The sequence below is a fragment of the Achroia grisella genome, unplaced genomic scaffold (assembly GCF_030625045.1).
Source record: "Achroia grisella isolate CSIRO2021 unplaced genomic scaffold, CSIRO_AGI_Agris_v1 utg487, whole genome shotgun sequence".
NCBI classification, from domain to species: Eukaryota; Metazoa; Arthropoda; class Insecta; order Lepidoptera; family Pyralidae; genus Achroia; species Achroia grisella.
The window spans coordinates 4,356,742-4,377,132 of NW_026712891.1; the positions used below are offsets into that span (position 1 = coordinate 4,356,742).

The following is a 20,391-nucleotide window of genomic DNA, read 5'->3' on the forward strand; positions in this document are numbered from 1 at the left end:
CGGCATTTGATTTTGTGTCAATGACTTCAATTTGGATTACCAAAATAAATGCGTGTTATATTGTAAAAGATCAATCGATATTGTTTCTAATTTGTGTGACCTAATTTATGGGGTCATTATCTACACATTTAAATAAAATTGGAGTGTCTGTTTGTAATAATGAAATAATTATTTTTACTACATGCATATGAATATAAATACGGTACATACACCAAAATTACACTTTTTACAATTTTTGTCTGTCTGTTTGTTCTGGCTCATCTCTGATATGGCTGGACCGATTTTGACGGGGCATTTTTGGCAGGTAGCTGATGTAATGAGGAATAACTTAGACTACTTTTATTTTAGAAAAATAAAGTTAAATTCCACGCGGACGAAGTCGCGGGAACAGCTAGTTATAATATAAACCTATACTGGCTGCTTTTATTAAAGACAAAGTATTGCCTATATTGAAAGTTAAATAGAATATACGGCAGCACTTCCAATTGTGATTTTTAACATGTGTTCTATATTGCTAGACATGTATGCACTTTGTTGGTTGTCCTAAATAAATAAAGGTAAGAGCCAGACACACTTGCACATTTATAATATTAGTAAAGGATACACGATCATTTAATTCAAGTTTCCTGCATTGTACCAAAAATATAATATGCCAATTATGTTATGATTAATTTACATAATGTTTGTAGCATACTTGACAATGTTAAATATACTCCTTAGTAGCGTAAATAGTATGTTTACTAACACAAGAATATTTTGTTCAACAAACATACTATTAATAGTGCTAAAATTTAATTATGGAAATACCACAGGAATTTAAAGCACATGCTATTAAACTAAAAAAACATACTATCAACGACCATAGAAAAAGCGTAATTTAAATTTTAAAACATCTACCTATTTTCCTGCAAAGTCTACTTTAATACCTACCATATTTATTAACGCACTTGAGTGAAACACTCACTGACCATCGAAACACATCACTTAAAACATCATTAGCCACTATCACAAACACTTACGGAAATTCTTTCAACGAAAAAAAAACACATTAATATCGAAATGGGTACTTATTTTTTTAAATAACCAGCAATATTATTTAGCTTTCCCGTTCCGCTCAGGCTGTTTGAATTGACAACAGTAATCTGCTTGCGCGAGAGCACGCGATGCTTCCGTCCGCAGTGTATCATGAAACTGGCCGGCAATAGGCAATTCAGAAGCGACAGCGCTAGTGTGAATTAACAAGTCGATATGACCCGCTGTGGCCGCGAATTTGTTTGCGTGTACAACTCTACATTTATAGTAACCGAGGGGATATGAAATCCCTTTAAAGGGTGTTTCATTAAACTTTGAGTAATTATAGGTATATTAAAAATTATTAACTAAATGTACTAAATAAATTGTCATCGTTTATAAAGCCTATTTTATTTAGTTACAAATTTTCTTATACGTATATCGGGGTCTTTTTAACAGTCATAAATTATTAAAAAATACACTTTCTTATGGCTCCCGTTCCATCAAATATGTTTAAGTATGGTTACTTCATATTTACATCTATTTGAAGACATTTAGGTTATATTAAATATTTTATTTCAGTATTTTAAAGAAGTAAGAACCGTTCTTCCATTTACGTGAAATAATGTTATAAACTTTTTCACGGTTATTTACAATTATTCACAGTAGGTATATGAACGAGATATTTCCCAAGATAAAGAGTTCGACCACGTCTAAATATCGGAAGTTCTTTAATAATATTGTCATGGTCAAATATCTCGTTTGTATAAACAGTATTACGCTGGGCGTGTATTACTTGTGCCGCATTCTTTAGATTGGTTGCCATCCGCCGCATCGTACCGTCATGGATGACAAACGAGACCCTGCGCTTAAGCACTTATCACAGTATTCACAGCCGCAAATCGCTAATACGACTCAGATTTGATTATATGCCGAATTATGTACAAACAATAAAAAAAAGGAGGGTTGATTGATATTTAGAGATTCACAGACTCATCACCAAATAAAAAATCACAAGATCCTAACCCATGAAATTAATGAATTTCTAGGATTTAATGAAGTACTACTTCTAAAGTTAATGTCTAAAATTTAGACGTTAGAATCTAAGTCTACACTGTCCAAAATTTAGACTTTATATTAACTGCCCATTACTACTACCTGCATTTTATTAGTCTCTAGGTGAGAAAGATCCAGAAGAATTATATTCGCCACGAGAATGGTATCTCATACTACCTCATGGTGTCGATATCGACTAGTTTCTGTTATAGGAGCTACAACATTCCATAAAAATAATTATAGCAGCCATAAAACGGCAAAAACAAATATAATTGGTTATTATTTATGTATTTATGTCTTCAGTGGATTTGTCACGATACATGTTTTATTATGTCCCTTTGCTTAGCTCGCGAAGTTTTTATAATATATGTTCAGACTCCAGACTCTCACAAGGAATAGCTTGTAAGATTAAATACATACTTTTGTTGCTTTGTCAATATTGTAAGTTTCCTTGTGAGCAGTAAATAAAGATTATTATTATATTATATAATATTTTCCGGAATATTTCTACTTCGCGGTCTATGACTTGACCTTAAAGTTCAACTCTGACAAACACCAAATTTTCCTATTTCTTTCACCAAACTTTCCGTCGATGGAAACAATCTAAATAGGTTTGCCATTGCCATATTGCATTCAAAATATAGGTCAATATCAACTTTTAGGTTACCCTGATAATGTTGTTAATACCATAATGTCATTCATTCATGATGTTGTTCCTCTTGACTACCTCATCTATGATTAGATTCGTGAAGGTATATTTTAATTTATTCTCACATTTCAAATTTTGTTCTGCATATACAATACAACAGTAAACCACAAAACGTCCTAATTGGCATCAATTCTCACTCCATTGACCCTTGGCTTGGCAATGTGAAGAAATAAGTGGGATAGGATTGAATACATGTATTATCATACCGTCTAGTGAATAAACTAGAATGTTCATATGTGGTTACTATGACACTGATATGCAAGCTATATTTAAAGTGATTGCAAATTTATAACTCCAATACTATACACAAAGTATATTATTAAATTTGTGTACACAATATTTCAAAGCTAGCGTACATATATACTCAGAAAATAATGATTTATGTTGATGACTAACTAAACTTTTCAGTATAAAATGTTTTCATAGTATAAATTACACTGGCAAGGAAAATTGTATATGAACAATGAATTCATATAAAAGTCATTTTGCAGTCAATGTAATTAAATTTTGTATGCACCTATATAATGTGTAAATGCATACTCTATTTTGGGTACAAATAAATAATAAATTATCAAAGATTTCAACATGTAAGTATAGAATGTTATAATATCTTCAAATATTTTCTTTTCTACAGCACCATAGCTTCCTACGTATATAAATAACATACAACATAGGTGTACAAAGGCATGATATCATAACATAAATAGATTTAACAAAAGTTTCTGACAGCCTTCCTTTCTGCCTAATTAATGTTGGAATAAACTTAGATAACATAAGTCAGCGCCTAAATTGTTATTGATAAAGATAACTAAGTAGGTAAATGTGTCAATTGGTTAGGATATAATTTACACACTTTAGTAGCTATCATAAATTTCAATTAGTATCAATGTATACAATATGACAGAATAAATGCATTTTCTAATACATATCTATTAAAAGTTACATTTCATGCTTATGACACATTTTTAAGAATAAAAAACATTAAGCATGTTTTTCTTCATAGAGTATATATTTTAAGAAAAGTAGTAAGTTGTAGTAGTTTTGTTTGTAAAGTTATAAATTCCTAACAATTATGAGCTGCAAAATGTATGTAAATATTTATTTTTGGATTATTGAAATATAAATCTATTTACAACACTACAAGATTTTAATTTTAATCATTTATCACAACACTAGTTATAGAAACAAAATAACTTTTAAGAAGTAAGATGTTTATAACTAAAAGTAGGCACTATTGATTAAATATCATATTCCAACTATATGAGATTGTGTTGATTCTGTAAAACTTAATCAACTTACTGACAGGTAATGATCAAAGTAAGGGAATTGTTAGTAATTTGGATTTCTTAACCTACTGTTAGCAACATAACATGTCAAGTAGACCACCATGTAGTTCCCCCTGGAAGCCATTATTACAAATTCCTGATTATAAGTAACTGTGAATCTGACATGACCTCATGCTCATCTTATCATCTTCCACCATTGCATTAACATCAATTTAAAAACAAACACATTAGAGAGTTTCACATACTGTGTCAATTATAATGGAAGATAAAGATAAAGTCAAGACAATGTTTTGAAGTTCCTATTATTGTTATATTGTAAAATAATTTATATGCTAACAATATATTAGCTTCATGGGTGTTATTAAGCAGAAAGATTATCAAGTGTTGTCATCATGGTGAATACTACACTTGGCACGGCAACATTTTACTGTCTGTGTATTTTAAACTTAAATGGCAAGACAGAACTTACAGTTCTGCTTTTATAATAAAGAAAACCAAGTTCACAATTTACATTACAGCAACTGATCCATTAACTATGAAATGCCAGTAATATACCTTTCACAACAAAATATAACAATATCCAAATTGATGCTTTCATATAAATTGTTAAAATGATGACTTTTCCACATAAAGTACACACCATGTTTTTTTTACCATAATTTTATTCCTAAAAGCTGACATGGGCCATTACACCGTCTCTACTATTGCAGTGTTTGTATTTGTTGATATTCTGCACAAAAACAACATGTGAGTAGTAAAATTACTACACTATTTCAAATTAATTTGGTACACATACAGATAATATCCTAAAATAAGATAGACAGTTTTACACACATCATAATTTACTAGACTGTGCAAGTTGCTGCACTAAGTAAACACTGCTGATTTAAAATAAATGTTCTTCATTCTACATTTTAAAACTGTGTGTGATTATTTTACAGTAGAAAAAAAAAACACTCAAGAGAATAAACTGATGTAAAACAAACACAGATAAGGTAGTGTAATTATTAGTGGTAGCATAATTACAGAGATAACATCAAAATAAATTATATTTTTTATCTATCTAAAGTAATAGTCAATCTAGCAACTCTCAAGCTAACTATGAAGATAAGAGCCAACCAAGACATATTATGTTATAAATATAAGGGTAAGAGTATCATATATTTAGTTACAAATTATTTAAAAATAAGTAATTTTCTGATTAATTACTGGGTACCCTTAAACTAGTTATAAAGTTAAAATAACCATGTTTCACACAAAAGTAACAATTGAATTTAAATGGGAATCCCTTAAACAAACAAATTACAATGAATCATCAGCAAGAACGAAGCGAAAATAGTATTACCTAAGTTGGAAATCGCAGAAAACTGGTTAGAATTAAAGGGAGCAAGTTCCGTCAAGGTTAGGTCGTCACTTGCATTCCGGCTAAGAAGTTCAACAAGATGAGGAATTAGACTTTTTGTTCATATCTACAAAAAAAATGTGATATTGTCACGAACTGCAGAAAAGGCGGTGCCGATATCGTCGGCAAGCTTGGGCGATGGCGGTCAAGTAACGGCCAATCATGACGGTAATTCGTCATATTTTAAATGTAATTTCGAACGGCCAATTAATTATATATTGTTATTATTGATCAAACACTAGATTATAAATAAAATTTAAAATCTTACCACATGACAACGATTAATCGCGAAAATTCTACATTCACTCACAACACAAAACACTCCACATACACGGTTGACATGACACAACACAAGCAAGATTAGAGACGACATATAGACAAAACATCAAAAACCATAAGCAAGTAAAACAACACAACACTAGCGCCACGTGTCTGGAAAAGTTACGCAGAAGCTGTCAACTAAAGTAGTCAAATTTTCACTAAGACAATGTAATTAAATCTGTTTTTCTTGACATTTGATAATTATTTCTATTAACTAATGATACATACAAGTAATAAAATACATTACACACTATAAAACAAATATGGGAAACATTTCTTGCAGATACCGAGTGAGGGAAAGACAATATCTAAGACAAGTATACCTAATTATCAGCAGAACATTTATAGTACAGATGAGTTTTAATTTATTTTTTGGTTCCCCCATACGTTCGCCTATATTTGAAATAAGACTGTTCAATTAACGGTCAATTGTACATACGAACTCTTCATATATACCTATTCGTCCATTAATATTTGAAAGTATTGGAGTAATTTTAACAAACAGAATAAATAGGGTAGAAGAAATTACTACTTCACATTATCTGCATCACAAATAGGTAATCTTAATCACGACTATCAGAATTAAGATGATTTAGTCCTTTCTTTTTCTATGAATACAACTCGGACACAGAGTATTAAATTTTTTTTATATTATATACAATGTACTTTTTATAGAACATCAGATATGACATTACAGATCGGAAAGATATATGACATTAGTTTCTAAATTGACAAAATGTCATTTTTATAACACTGTATTATGAAAACAAATATATTGAAAACCAAATTCCTTATATAAAAATTTAATATTTTCTTAGAAAATAAAATGCTTACAACTAGGCAATATTTAAAAATTATTAGTTCTAGAGTACTATCATGTAAAAACATTTCTGTAAAACAGAAGCTATCACCCTGCCCATGCCGCTATCAAATATATAGGTTATTATATTTTTTACCTTCATGCTCCTTATCCACTATCATTATCTGGATATATTTATTATAAAGCAATTTTAATCTTCAGAACAATAAGTAATGTCGTGTCCACAAGAAAATCCGGCAATATTATATTAAAAAGTAATGTACAATATTCTACCAAAACAAATGATCAAAAGCAAAAAATGCCCCCTCTAAGGTCTACGTCGTCTGAAGAAGTATTAGAAAAATTTATTGCTAATTTATCAAGTGATATACATCAGAAGAATAGGGTGTACAAAAATGATTTAATGAAAGTGATCAACAAAGTCAAGGAATTCAACTTTTCAACAAAAAAACAAGGATTACAATTGATTCGGTGTTGTACAGAACTGTTGCCCGATGAATCAAGTGCCTCAAGAATGGCTTTAGTAGAACTGGTGTGGAGTACACTTAAGTAAGTTAATAAATAGTAATATATATAAAACTAAAAATATATTTTATTTCCTGATTTTGAAGATTGTGATTCCAATATTCAGGTAGTTTTCTTCCAAGTCATATTTTTTAGTTTTCTATTCCTTTGAACTATGTGGATGACTGATGTTGATTTGCTTCACAAATGGAATCTGTTTATTGTACATGTATCAAATTTCTGGTCCTTGTAATGTAATGTAAGTTGGACTCCATTCTCTGCAATTAGTCTCTCATCTGGGCCATTGTGTGTGTAGAGCCAGGCTATTAAAGTAACCAGCCAAGCTCCTCCCAGAAGCGCAGAAGTCTCCTGGTGTTCTCACAGGCTTCGGAGTGACCGCACCGTTCCAAGGATTTTTTTAATTGTGTGGCTACTGCTCTCCAGGATTATGTGAGCAGTTGTTTCACCGGCTTCAAAGCAGCCCCGATATCTGGTCCTTATCACTTTTACTTTTTTTTCTATAATATAGTAATCTGAAATAGCAAGATGTTACATTATGGTCTATGATATTATTGGTGATTGGTCCTGTGGAATAAAGTGAATCAGTATCATAATAAATAACAATTCCACTGTGTAAAATAAGTTATCAAAATACATTTTCAGTTCCTGGACAACTCACAAAGGCCCATTTAATCACAATCTAAGCAGGTCTTACACTATGGCTACTAGATTACTGATACTTGGATAGACACATTGTTTTTGTATTCTGATGTGTACAAAATAAAAGTATTGTGATGTGTCTTTAAGCTATTTAGTGCCTGTAATTTGGGGCTACAACCCTGCTTAGTTTTTATACAATTATTTAAAACTTAGTGACTTTGACCAAATAAAGAAAATATTAGATTATAACCCAAAAAAGTTTCAAATTTCTACTAAAAAAATAATATAATTTTGTAAAAGATAATATAATTTATTTGCAGGCCTCATACAAAATTTTATGTGGAACATTATAATGAATTGCTACGAGTTTATATAGCTAATAATAGGACACTCACAGCCAGTTCTTTCATTAGTCAGATGGCTCCTTCAAAACCAAATATTACTACATATGAACTAATAATAAGAGCACTTGGAGAGGTAAATCTCATTACAATAATTAATAATTTAATAATTCTTCAAATGAATTTAAATATGGTAGCCTATCTATCTGTGCTAATTGTTTAAACTTATTTGAATTTATTATCTGGCAATCCTAATTTTTAAATTTTGAATATGCTGTTTACTTGTTATGTTATGTTATGTTGTGTTCTTGAATTAATAATACTTCCTTTACTCTCCTCTAAACTGGAAAATACAATCGTAAGTTGGGATTTTTTTATTAATAAGTAATAAAATAATATTGTTGTTATTTGAAATAACTTATAGCCAGTAGGTACATATTGATAAATAAATTATAATATCGTTTTTAAATAAAAGTAATATATGCAATTATTAATAACTCAAATATTTTACTTTACAGGCTGGTGATATTAATCAAGCTACTGAAGTAATATCAAATATGAAAGCACAAAGTCTTCCAGCCACGGAAAGTATATTTAATTCACTCATCATTTGTCAAGGAAAAGCTGGGTAATTTAGTTATTCCTATTACTGTTCCATTATCAGTAAAAAATACTATTTATTAGAATACTTGATATTTGTTTGTGAATATGTTATTGTTTTAAAAATTTGTATTGATGCATTTACAATGGGTGTCACAATAATACATTGTGACACCCATTGATGCTTGTAGTGCTGCTTAATTCTTTCAGACCTGAGTTTGTTTAGCTAAATTACATTTTTATTCTTTACTAGCTGTTCCCACAACTTCTTCCGCATGGAATTTAACTTTATTTTTCTAAAATAAAATAATTTTTATAAAGTAAAAGTAGCCTAAGTTACTCCTTATTACATCAGCTACCTGCCAAAAAAAGTCCCGTCAAAATTGGTCCAGCCATTTCAGAGATTAGCAGGAACAAACAGACAGACAAAAATTGTAAAAATGTAATTTTGGTGTATGTACTTGTAATTATATTCATATGCATGTAGTAAAAAATGGTTATTTCAACATTACAAACAGACACTCCAATTTTATTTATATTTAAAGGTTTTATTACTATTCTTTTAATTAAATGCCCATTTTGAAGGCACTATTATTTTATCTTTGTTTAGTGCATAATGATAAATCGCAGTTTTGGAATCTTTTAAATTTGAACGTTTGTTCCATATTATTCATGTCTGAATGGATTACGCATATAGGGGACTGTGGCCACTTTTCATCAGGTAGTCCGTCACTATATAAGAAAAAATGCACACGTTTAAAGTATTGAGTGCATAGTATGCATAGTCAGCTATTACATATTATATTGCATGAGTACATATTTATATATCGACGGCCTGGTGTAGAGATATAGCACACCATATTACTACTAATGGTTGTGGGTTCCACTCCTCGGTAAAACATTTTTGTACATAAGTATGATTGTATTGGTCTATGTATATTATGTATGTATTTAAGAATAAAAGTAACTGTTTATATCAGTTATCTAATACTCACGACACAAGCTCTGCTTTGCTTGGGGCTAGATGGCGCTGTGTTTATTATTCTAAAATATTAGATAATTATATATATACTATTCTAAATCTATCTCCACATTATCAATTAAATCATTTTAATATTTATATTTTTAATAAACATTCTTTTTTTATTTAAATATATTAACGAAAATTAATTTGATATCAGATAAGAAAATTAATAACATTTCTAGCAATCTTAATAATATTCAAGAGGTAGTGTCAATGATGAAATCTCTCAAGCTTGAGAACTCTTTAGAAACATGTCTGGCAAAGGTGCGAGCTCTGGCATACAATAAGCAATTTAAACTCTTATACGAGGAGATGGATAAAACCAAGACTAGTGGTCTACAATTTAGTGAAATACATATTATGGAAATCGTGAAGACATTAGCAGCTGTTGGATCTTATGAGTATGTTGCAAAGGTAAATGTTTGTTTTGTTTTGTCTATAGTAATAATTACCTGTACTTATGAAAATAATAGTATATATATTTTGGCTTTTTATTTCCCCTTATTCAGAAAATCAATAGTAGTAGCTGTTATCCGCGACTAAGTTCGCGTGAAATTTAACTTTTTTTGTTAATATAAAAGTAGCCTAACTTACTCCTTAAAACATTATTTAGCTATTTGTGAGTAAAAGTCTTGACAAAATAAGGCTGTTTTATAGCCTATTTTCATATACAGATTTGGTTCATGAAAAGAACAGTTCAATTGTTGAGCAGTGAAACAGTAACAACTAGGCACACTTTCAAAATTACAATATTAATATGGATATATTATGCAGGTTTTGCGTCATCTCCCCGAAGAAACCCTTAAGACACCATCCATTTCTCCTTACATGCAAAGTGTGGCAACTTTACTAGTATATCAAAACCATCCAATTGTCGCACTGGAAATATATAAATGTTTGCCACTGCCTTCGTTTGGGCCTAAGGATGATCAAGGATTACACGGACGAAGTTTGGTTAGGGACTGCGTTAAAGCTTCAATAGTAAGTATTTTAATTCTATATATATTATATAGAATTTTATAACACTTTAATATATTTATATATATATATATATATATATATATATATATATATATATATATATATATATATATATATATATATATATATATATTATTTAAGCTATTTAGACCCGGTTATATAAATATGTGGCCCAAAACCTATTTTTAAGACTGCAACACTGCAGTGCCGGGGTTTTAGCGGGCCAGAGACAAAACGTCAACGGTTATACGTTCAGATTCAAATATTCGCTAACGATCGCATTACTTATAATTAATTTAAATTAATTGAATAATCGCCAAGTAATTCCGATTTTTATTGCACTCAAAATCCTCAACTCTTAAATAAGCGTAAACAAGCATTAAAAAAAATATGTTAAAATTTTAGACATTTTTAAACCTTCTATGTTTACCACGCTGATTTCTTATATCTATTATGTTTCTTCTGTACATATCTATATATAGTGAATTTGGTTCCAATTTTATACAAAAGAGAAATTCAATTACCCTTAATCCTCCATCCATTGATACTCATACTTACTTAAAAATGTGGGGGTACTTTAACATATATACATAGGTCTAATACATAGATCACTATGTACAGACATATGCAATGTTTCCTTATCGAAACTACAACACAAAATGAAGCACGCTAACATCAATATTATACTTTATAGCATCTAAACGTGCCGATTTTATACCTTATATATCAGTTACTAATAATAATAATTACTTTCCAGCCATCAAGTATCATCGGTCTTATAACACAGGAACTAATGTCGTCTGGGAGGAACCCAATAGCCTTGCATAACGCATCGGAGGCCGCGTTGCAATTGAACAAAGTGCCACTTGCTCTAGATTTGTTTATGCGTATGAAACAACTGGGCATGCCAATCAGGCCTCATTATTTTTGGCCTATTTTGTTGCATAATTCTAAAAGTTACGGGGAGAAAGGTAAGTAGAGTTAGTTATCTATATATGAATTTAATTTAAATATAATGTGTATCAAATACTTTTAGAATGTTCATGCCAAGATTTATATACATATTGATATAGTATAAGACATGTTTAGAAATTTATGAATTAATCTCTATTTATTTATAGATTGTACATGTGTACATACATTATATGGGAAATATATAAAATTCAATACGAAATAAAATGAACGAAAGGAATTGTATGGTATGGGATGTGTCTGTTCTCATATCCACATTTGTCTCACATGTATACACAGACAAACATTCACATAGATTTTTTTTACTATTACTACTATTGTTTCTGTGTAAGTCAAAGCATAAAAAATTACATTTTTTGTGCTTTGACTTACACTATACAGGCATAGTCTAGTATTGGGGTCTTATGGACGATAATGGAATCGTGTATCCACCTGCACTTATGGTTTGGGCTGGAGGGGCCAGTGGATTATAAGATGAGCATAAGGTCAGGTCAGTTGGGCCATAGTGGTAAATTCACCATTAATTTATCTGGGCTGTCTCCAGGGGACGTCAACCTGACTGGATGTACCATACATTGCTAGCAATGGGGTTATTATCCAGTATCATCATCTGCTTTTTCCTTATACCATTTATTTGGGGTCGGCGTAATATATTTTTCTCTTCAAATAATATTATAATAATATTATTATTCTTAATATTCATTCATCCCTGTTCGCAGTCATCGCGTTATTTATTTCCTTTCTTACCATATCATCTTTCACACAGTCCATCCGTCTCTTTTCCGGCCTTCCTCTGCCCTTATAACCATCCACACATTCATATGTAACACCTTTCTTAAAATATTATCCTCATTCCTACGCATTACGTGTCCATACCATGATTGACGTTTACTCTTCAAGCTCTCTGACATCGGTGCCACTTTCATACTTCCTCCATACATACGGTTATTATCCAGTACCGGGGTCATAAATATACTTTATCTTAGATTAATTAATTAATTAATTTTATTTTTATTTTAGGTATCATGAATACACTTTCAACTATGGTTACCATGGAAGTGAAGCCTGATTACGACACGATTATGGAGTACTCATTACCATATGTCAGTTTCACCTCGCCTCAAAACCTAATGAAAAAGTTTCAGGATGCAGGTCTTACTGTTAGCACAGTGCTTACACCTATGATGGTAACACTCTTGAACACGGGACAAGTTAGGGCTGCTAGCGAGATTTGTAAGTAGTTTTATTTTGTCCGACAACTTTATAGTATAGTTAACTTCAACAACTGGTCTCATTCACATGACCATGTATTTTTTTTCTTATTGATGATAATGGAATGGTGCTCCTGCCTGCGCTAACGGTTTACGCTGGCGGAGCACCAGTGGAGATAAGATGAGAATGACATGTGGTCAGTATGCACATTCATTATGAATGAATTTATCACGATGGTTACCATGTGGAGGTCAGGCTGACATGGTACATGTACAATAGTAAGTACAATGTACAAAATTTTCAAAGAAACAATAATTGTTTAAACATTTTCATTTATATAATACTAGCTGTCCCGGCAAACGTTGTTTCGCCATATATATTAATAATGCTATAAAAAAATAGGGGTTGGTGAAAGAAGGGTGAAAATTAATAAAAATATAAATAAAAAATTTTCCCAAAAAATAATGTTAGGGGTGGACATACCCATTGTAACACGAGAATTTTATGTATAAGAAGATTAGGATTATGATTGAGGCAAGAATAAAGTTCTTTTTTTTAATGTCATGTCATATGCATGCAAAATTTGTTAGGGAAAAAATATGATTTACTCTATGTTATTTATTAACAAATTAATTTAATATTTAAAATCATGTTGAATTATCAGCATAACAATTAAAAAAAATAACAGGAAAAGGAATAATTATACAATACATAACAATACCTATTTCAATGTCAATTGGTTTAACCCAGGACTCGGCACAAGTTGTTTACGCTATAGATAATGCATCAGTTATGCCCACCGTACGAGGATCCTCGTGCTATGTGGTATAAGATTGTAAATGGATAGATCAAAACCCTATAATGTACTTGTACATTAAAGAAAAAAATCTGAGAAAATCTCGTATATTCGCTCGACTTGGTTCTCTAAACTTTTAGAAAACCAAGTCGTATTAGGCTAAGAGCTTGTAACAAATCTTTCGCATTACGAGTTTGGCAACCCTGTAAAGGATTATTCAAGGAGTGCCACGCAGGAAATTTTTATATAAGGTTATATTTTAGGTGAGCTATTCCAAGGTAAAGTTGATGTTGAGAAGATATTGAAACCCATGCTAAAAGGTTATTTAACGACTTCTGATGTTAAATCCACTATTCACATATTAGAAGATGTTACAAAGAAGGCCGGAGATAAAAATAAAGATTGGGTTGGCAGGTTTTTATGTGTCTTCATGCAAAATAAGAGGGTTTTGGAGGACGTATCTGACTTTTTGGAGCTGATTAAGGTGATTATTGTTTTATTTTCACAGATTGTTTGTTAGGGATACCGTGTAAAAACATTGTTCTATTTGTATTTATCCTTAATATTTCATTATTTGATATATATTCATCATAATATCATATAATAATAATAATAATACCAATAATCAATCTATTCATCTTCACAAATCATCATCACTCACAAACTTCCAGGTTAATAATATTAATATATTATAAACTTGGAAGTTTGTGAGTGTAGATAGATGTTTGTTTGATACTTTTTCACTCAAAAACAACTGAATGTATTTTAAATATACTTTACAATAATATAGCTTAGACATAGGGATAACACAAGTTATTCATTTCGCGGGTAAAATCGTGGGCACAGGTAGTTTAATAATAAAATTAATTGCCACAGCGTCATGTAGTTAAATAGAATAAACAGCTTGTGTTATGTGTAACAGACTAAATACTTAATTTTCTTTTAAGTACATAGAAAATACCCAGATAATTTTTTATGAGACATGTCTAGCGCGTGACCAATTTATCTTTATTTACTTATTTTAATTTCTCAATTTGAATTGTTTGTATTTGTAACAAAAATTGACGTGTTCTCATAAAAAGAGTTACATTTTTTAGGCAATAAAAGCAGCAGGTATCAACATATCTACGCCAGCAGCCGATTACTGCATTAGTCGACTACCAGAGAAGCATGGCAAGGACATCATTGACACATTCCGAGACAGTTTAATTGAGATTACTGATGAGCGTATCGTGGATGAGGGTGAAATGTTTGTACAACAGATGCCGCATCCAGTAAGTACTATTCATATCTATATGATATAACAATTGTATTGAATATTATACAAGAACTGCACCACCAGTGGTCTAACAGTTTTACTTACTGAGGATATTGGATTATATTCCCGAGTAATACATATTTGTATTCATGATTAATCGCTTTTATGTATAAATAATATGTTACATTCGATAAAATATATTTTACTACCATTTCATATTTTGTAGTTACATACCTATATGTTTATGATTTGTCCCGCTACCTAACAAACTCTGCTTACTTTTGAAGTTTCTTGTGCCTGTTTTATACTATCCTATATATGTATATTCAACACTTTGTCTACAAAATAGTTTTTTTTTTTAAATTCAAGCTTCATATGATTATGGGATGATATAATTTCATCCTAATGTGATACATTTAAAACTTGCAATTTCTTTCATTATTATTTGTCATTTCGTTTTCAAGCAAAGAACTGGCTGTGTGGTCTAAAACCTTTGCCTGTCTATATGGCAAACAACAATAACCAATTTAAATTTGGAATAGTTTGGATTAATAATATATATGTCAATAATAAATACAAGCTGTATTTCACGTGTAGGGTGGAGATTAAGAATTAATAATTTATTAAGGATTTAATTATTCCTTAATAAATTATAATTAATAATTATTATTAATTAAGAAATTAAATTAATTAATTGAGAAAAAATAATTAAGATAAGAGGCATGACATTTTAGTTCTCTGGAATGGTAACGCATGAATGTTGTCACGATCACGGATTCATGATAGCATGATATCCATAATGCAGTTCATGTGTATAGGTGATAGTTACCACTTACTATCAGGTGGGACGTCATGTTTTTGACAAACCAATTAAAAAAAACACAACCAGAAATGTTTTATGCTGTGTATTCAATTACCATTGTTAATTATAATATTTAACCTTGTAGAAACATATGAATGAAGAATCCCTGAAAGCACACCTTAGCGAATTAGAAGCTAAGGGTATGAATACACGTGGCGTACTTAGGAGGTTGCTTCAAGAGTATTGCAAAGAAGGTAACCTCGCCGCTGCCAGAGAGGTAGCAGACAAGTGCCAGAAGGAAGGGGTGAGTGGTTGTTTTCTATTTTATAAATAATACTAATTTAATTCGAATGTTATAAATAGAAAAAAATCTAAATATTTCTATGTAATGAATAAAGTAATAAACTAAAAAGATACTTGTGTTTTTTTAAATTTATTTTATGTATTATTACTATAATACACAATATACTTAATTTATCAGTACCGCCGATATTTTTGATATTCAGTGTATAATTCAAAATAAATTGCAAATATTACTTAATTCAAAGACATATCACATTTCTACCGCTTTTCTTTTGGTTTTACTTTTCAATAATTGACTGCGACTTTTTGTTATATGTAGTAATCTTAATGACTAAGCAAGTAAGAATATATTTTATGATTCGTAAGTGTAGTGTATGATTGTAAGTTAGTTTAATTTCAGTTAAAATTCTATTATAATATTTTGTACAGTTTTTTTAATGGTTATTATATATAATTTCCTTTAAACAATTTTTGTCTAGGTGTTTCTCTCAGCGGGCATGAAAGCTGCAATATTTGATCTACATGTGAAGTTGGGTGAATTGGACCTCGCTGAGATAGCACTCGCTGATCTGAACAAATCTTCCCCTAACTTCACTCTGGACGAATACAAAGTCATAGACTTTGCTACTCTCATGGTGTACAGAAAGAAGATTGATCAAGCAATGGAACTGATTGACGAAGAGTCTAAAAAGAGGTAAACATTTTATTAGACCTATATTGATGGATATTCATATAGCAGCACCACTGTGTTTAGTTACAAATTAAAGACAATTTACTCTAAATTTGTTACTGTAAGACGTATAAATAAAATACGCATATTGTTTTTATAAAAAATAATTCAATTATAAAAAAAACAAATTAATATTACAATAAGTTTTTTAATGATAAAAACAATATTTTTCCAAATTTTATTTTTTCTAATCAAAGAAAAAATGAATAAAAGTGTTCAGGTCACTTGATGATGTGCCGATATTGTATTCTATTATTTTTTCATAGTTTCACCCGATGCAATGTACTGTTTTATAATTTGATTGTAGTACCTACTATTTTTTATTACTAAAATAAATAAAATTTCTAAAATCAAAGTAAGTTAAGTTACTCCTTATAACATTAGCTATCTACAAGCGAAAGTCTAGTCAAAATCGGTCAGACGTTATTGAGATTAGCAAGAACAAACAGACAGCCAGACAGACAAAGATTTTATTAAATTAATTGTTTGACCGTATATAATTTCTTAGGCGTTTAGTGAAAAGCTGTTTATTTGAAATTACAAAGACACTTCAATTTTATTTATTTGTAATTTCACAATGATTATTCTTTAAGGAGTTTCTACACTGTTTTAAAGTTTTATTATATTCTCAGTCTTACATAATTTAAAATATTCAATTTATTAACGATACATTTAATATTTTTGCAGGCGTATAGTGGGTGGTCGCGGTGTATCAATGAACTGTTGGCGGTTGTTGGACGCAACTGCGGCACACGGCTCCCACGTGGAAGCTCGCAAAATGTTCGAGTTGCTTGCTTCGTTGCGGTATTGCAAGCCTTCTAATGTGATATTAGGTCCATTGATACGCGTCCACTTAAAAAAGTTAGTATATGATTTTAAATATTTAGTCATAAAAATTTTTCGTGTGACGTCATAGTATAAATACAATGAGTCATATATACCTTTCCGTCTCATAGATGACGTACATACGTTTTTTGTAACTGTGCAAATCATGTTATAATTTCTTTTTCATACTGCTTTCTTGAAATATGATAGCGTAGTGGCTTTTGTATTGATTGTCGCATGCATCCTTACGTAAAGTGCGAATACTGTAACCTATTACAGTGTACATATAATCAATTTAAGTAGCTATGACCAGGTCGAGTGGAATGAGTAGTCATGCTCACTAAAATGTCCAAACATGTGGCGGCGTGGTGGGCTGGATCATTGGGCTTCCTAAAATATGGTCGAGCGCAGTGATGGCTGGATCACCGTCATACTCGTGAACGAGTGCTGCTTGTAGGGACTGCTCTTATCACTACGACTGATTTAATCTTAATTGTGTTATTATATTTGATCCTAAATAAATTAGTGCTGGTTGGTAGCTTGTATTCACACGTTTCGACTTGTAAAATGTGAACTTACAAGGATTGTTTAAAAGAGCAACACACAAGTTTCTTGCTTATTGTTCTTGTGATGAGACAGCTTTCCGAATAAGCGGTATATTTAAAAAAAATGTAGACTATTCAAAAGTGCATAAATGAAGTTTATTTGAATAAATTATTTTCTATTCTGTTAGTAGAGCTGAAATGTGGAGTTGTGAAGGCAATTGTTTGTAAAATAGACTGTCCCATTCTGAAACACTGGTTGGGACATGTTACATGTTAAGGGGTTATCCCACATTTCTTTGACAATAAACTGTTCTTTCAACAGCAACAATCTCCAAGAAGCAGTGAACGAGTTTTCGAGGTTGGCATCAAAGTATAACAAAACACCTCTGAAACATGAATTGATCTGTGCCATATTAAAGACAATGGGCGACGGGAAATCAGAGGAAACTTTCATTACGAATGAAAAATCAAATAGCAGACTTAATAAACTAGCTCAGACTGTTTTAAACATTGACAAAAAAGTGCACGGTCCTGGCGATGTTCAGGTAACTTTTTTAGGTTTAATTCGAAAAATGTTTATTTCATTTAAAAAAAATTAACGTTGAAACTATGTTCAAAAACTAATTATCCTTGTTGGTAGAATGAAATAGAAATATGTTTATATCAATAGACAATCTAATAAAAAAAAATCTCTTTCTTTGATATTCGTACAAGTCGTATATACTACACATAGTGCGAAAGATCCTGATTACATCAACCGAAAACAATACCTAAATACTTTGGCATTTGGTTGAAAACTGCATAATTTCAGCTCAGTCTAATCGCCGCGCTCGCCGATGTCGGTTACAAGAAGACATTACGCAAATTATTCTTGGATCCTACTGTGAAGTTTCACCCCGACGCGCTGCATCGTCGCTGCGAACGATTCGCTGAAGAGAGGAAGGTGGACGCGTTGGAGACTATCGCCCAATGCGCTAAAGACCTCAGGCATGTCGACGTCGACGAAATTTATGAGCTCATGTTGGATGTGTACCGTAAGTTATTTTATCCTAATTATAATATGTTACTTCAACCGCTTCAACTTTTATAATCATCAAATCAAAAATTATTTATTCATGTACGACTATTTAGCGGCTTATAAACATAAAATTATTTGTATTAAAATTTTTTCCCTACCGTCCAGTTCAGTATACATATTCAATTGAAAGAACTGGCAAGATACTCAACAGATATTTTTTTAAAAACTAGTTTATTTACTGATTTAATAATTGAAGCTAATTTAAAGCATGTATGTGAATTTGTCTTAATACATGAATTGCGATCCGGGTGAGGTTGGTTGGTGATATATTTTCAAACTCTAGTAACATAGCTTATTGCATTTTCAGAACGCGAAGACAACTGCACAGATGCTTTAGCGCTCTGGAGCAGAATGCAAGAATATGACGTCACGCCTTCTCAGAAGTTTGTACGGAACATTTGCTCACTGATCCAGGCAAACAACAGACCTGTACCCTCGGAACTTTCTTTACTTCTAGACAAACATCAGAAAAAAGCATCAAATCTTTAAGTTTTATAGTAATCAAGTGTTGACAGTTAGTACAGCGTCGTTGTGCCATTTATAATGAGTTCTTAATGTTACTATTAATTTATAGAAATATATCGCATTCTTAAAATATCGACCGAACTCAAAATGTTTTGTTAATGTTCTAATGTTTAGTTAGTCAAATAGAGCAAGTTTCTCAACTTATTTAACAATAATTACTTTGCTTTCAACAATAAGGTTTAGTATATTAAATGAATATATTATACACCCGTCAAATAGTCACCGATTTTGAATTCGAAGAGTGCGAATATTTATTTCAAAAATAAATGGACAATTTGTAATTATTAGTAATTAATGTCTGTGATATTAAATTATTGTATGATGTTACAATATTATTTTTTTCCTAGTATAAGTTTAGAACTTTAGATCGAGGATATTCCAATGCTTTCCCAATTGATTGAGTGAGAAATATCCGGAAGGTAAGAACGAAGCTGATATGGGTGATTTATAAACTTTAACTCAGTTTCACATGTTTATACAAAAATAACTAAAAGGAAGTCTATTACTGGCTTGAACGTAGAAGAAAAATTGATATCTTCTATTTTATTGTCTTCAGTATTATTGCGGTTTAGCACACCTCGCTATTGCTGATTGCGGTCCGGTCGCAAATACAATTCTTGCATAATAGAA

The 20,391-nt window shown here is 30.9% G+C and overlaps 2 protein-coding genes across 2 annotated transcripts in view; one reads left to right on the forward strand and one right to left on the reverse strand.

The window, feature by feature from the left end:
• LOC131845782 (ADP-ribosylation factor 6) overlaps window positions 1–5,822 on the reverse strand; it is a 37,857-nt gene extending 32,035 nt beyond the window's left edge. The window contains exon 1 of the mRNA XM_059194872.1: window positions 5,733–5,822. The gene's annotated coding sequence lies outside the window, so the exon portion shown is untranslated. The remainder of the gene's footprint in view (window positions 1–5,732) is intronic.
• A 709-nt stretch (window positions 5,823–6,531) lies between these two features.
• LOC131845888 (leucine-rich PPR motif-containing protein, mitochondrial-like) lies at window positions 6,532–19,774 on the forward strand. The gene is made up of 16 exons (XM_059195039.1): window positions 6,532–6,724; window positions 6,807–7,154; window positions 8,090–8,246; window positions 8,629–8,738; window positions 9,917–10,148; window positions 10,509–10,715; window positions 11,473–11,686; window positions 12,708–12,920; window positions 13,959–14,179; window positions 14,793–14,969; window positions 15,901–16,059; window positions 16,538–16,752; window positions 17,476–17,649; window positions 18,481–18,703; window positions 18,970–19,192; window positions 19,544–19,774. The coding sequence occupies exons 1-16, from the start codon at window positions 6,612–6,614 to the stop codon at window positions 19,723–19,725; spliced, it is 3,168 nt and encodes a 1,055-aa protein (XP_059051022.1). The 5' UTR covers window positions 6,532–6,611; the 3' UTR covers window positions 19,726–19,774.
• The last annotated feature ends 617 nt before the right edge of the window (window positions 19,775–20,391 follow it).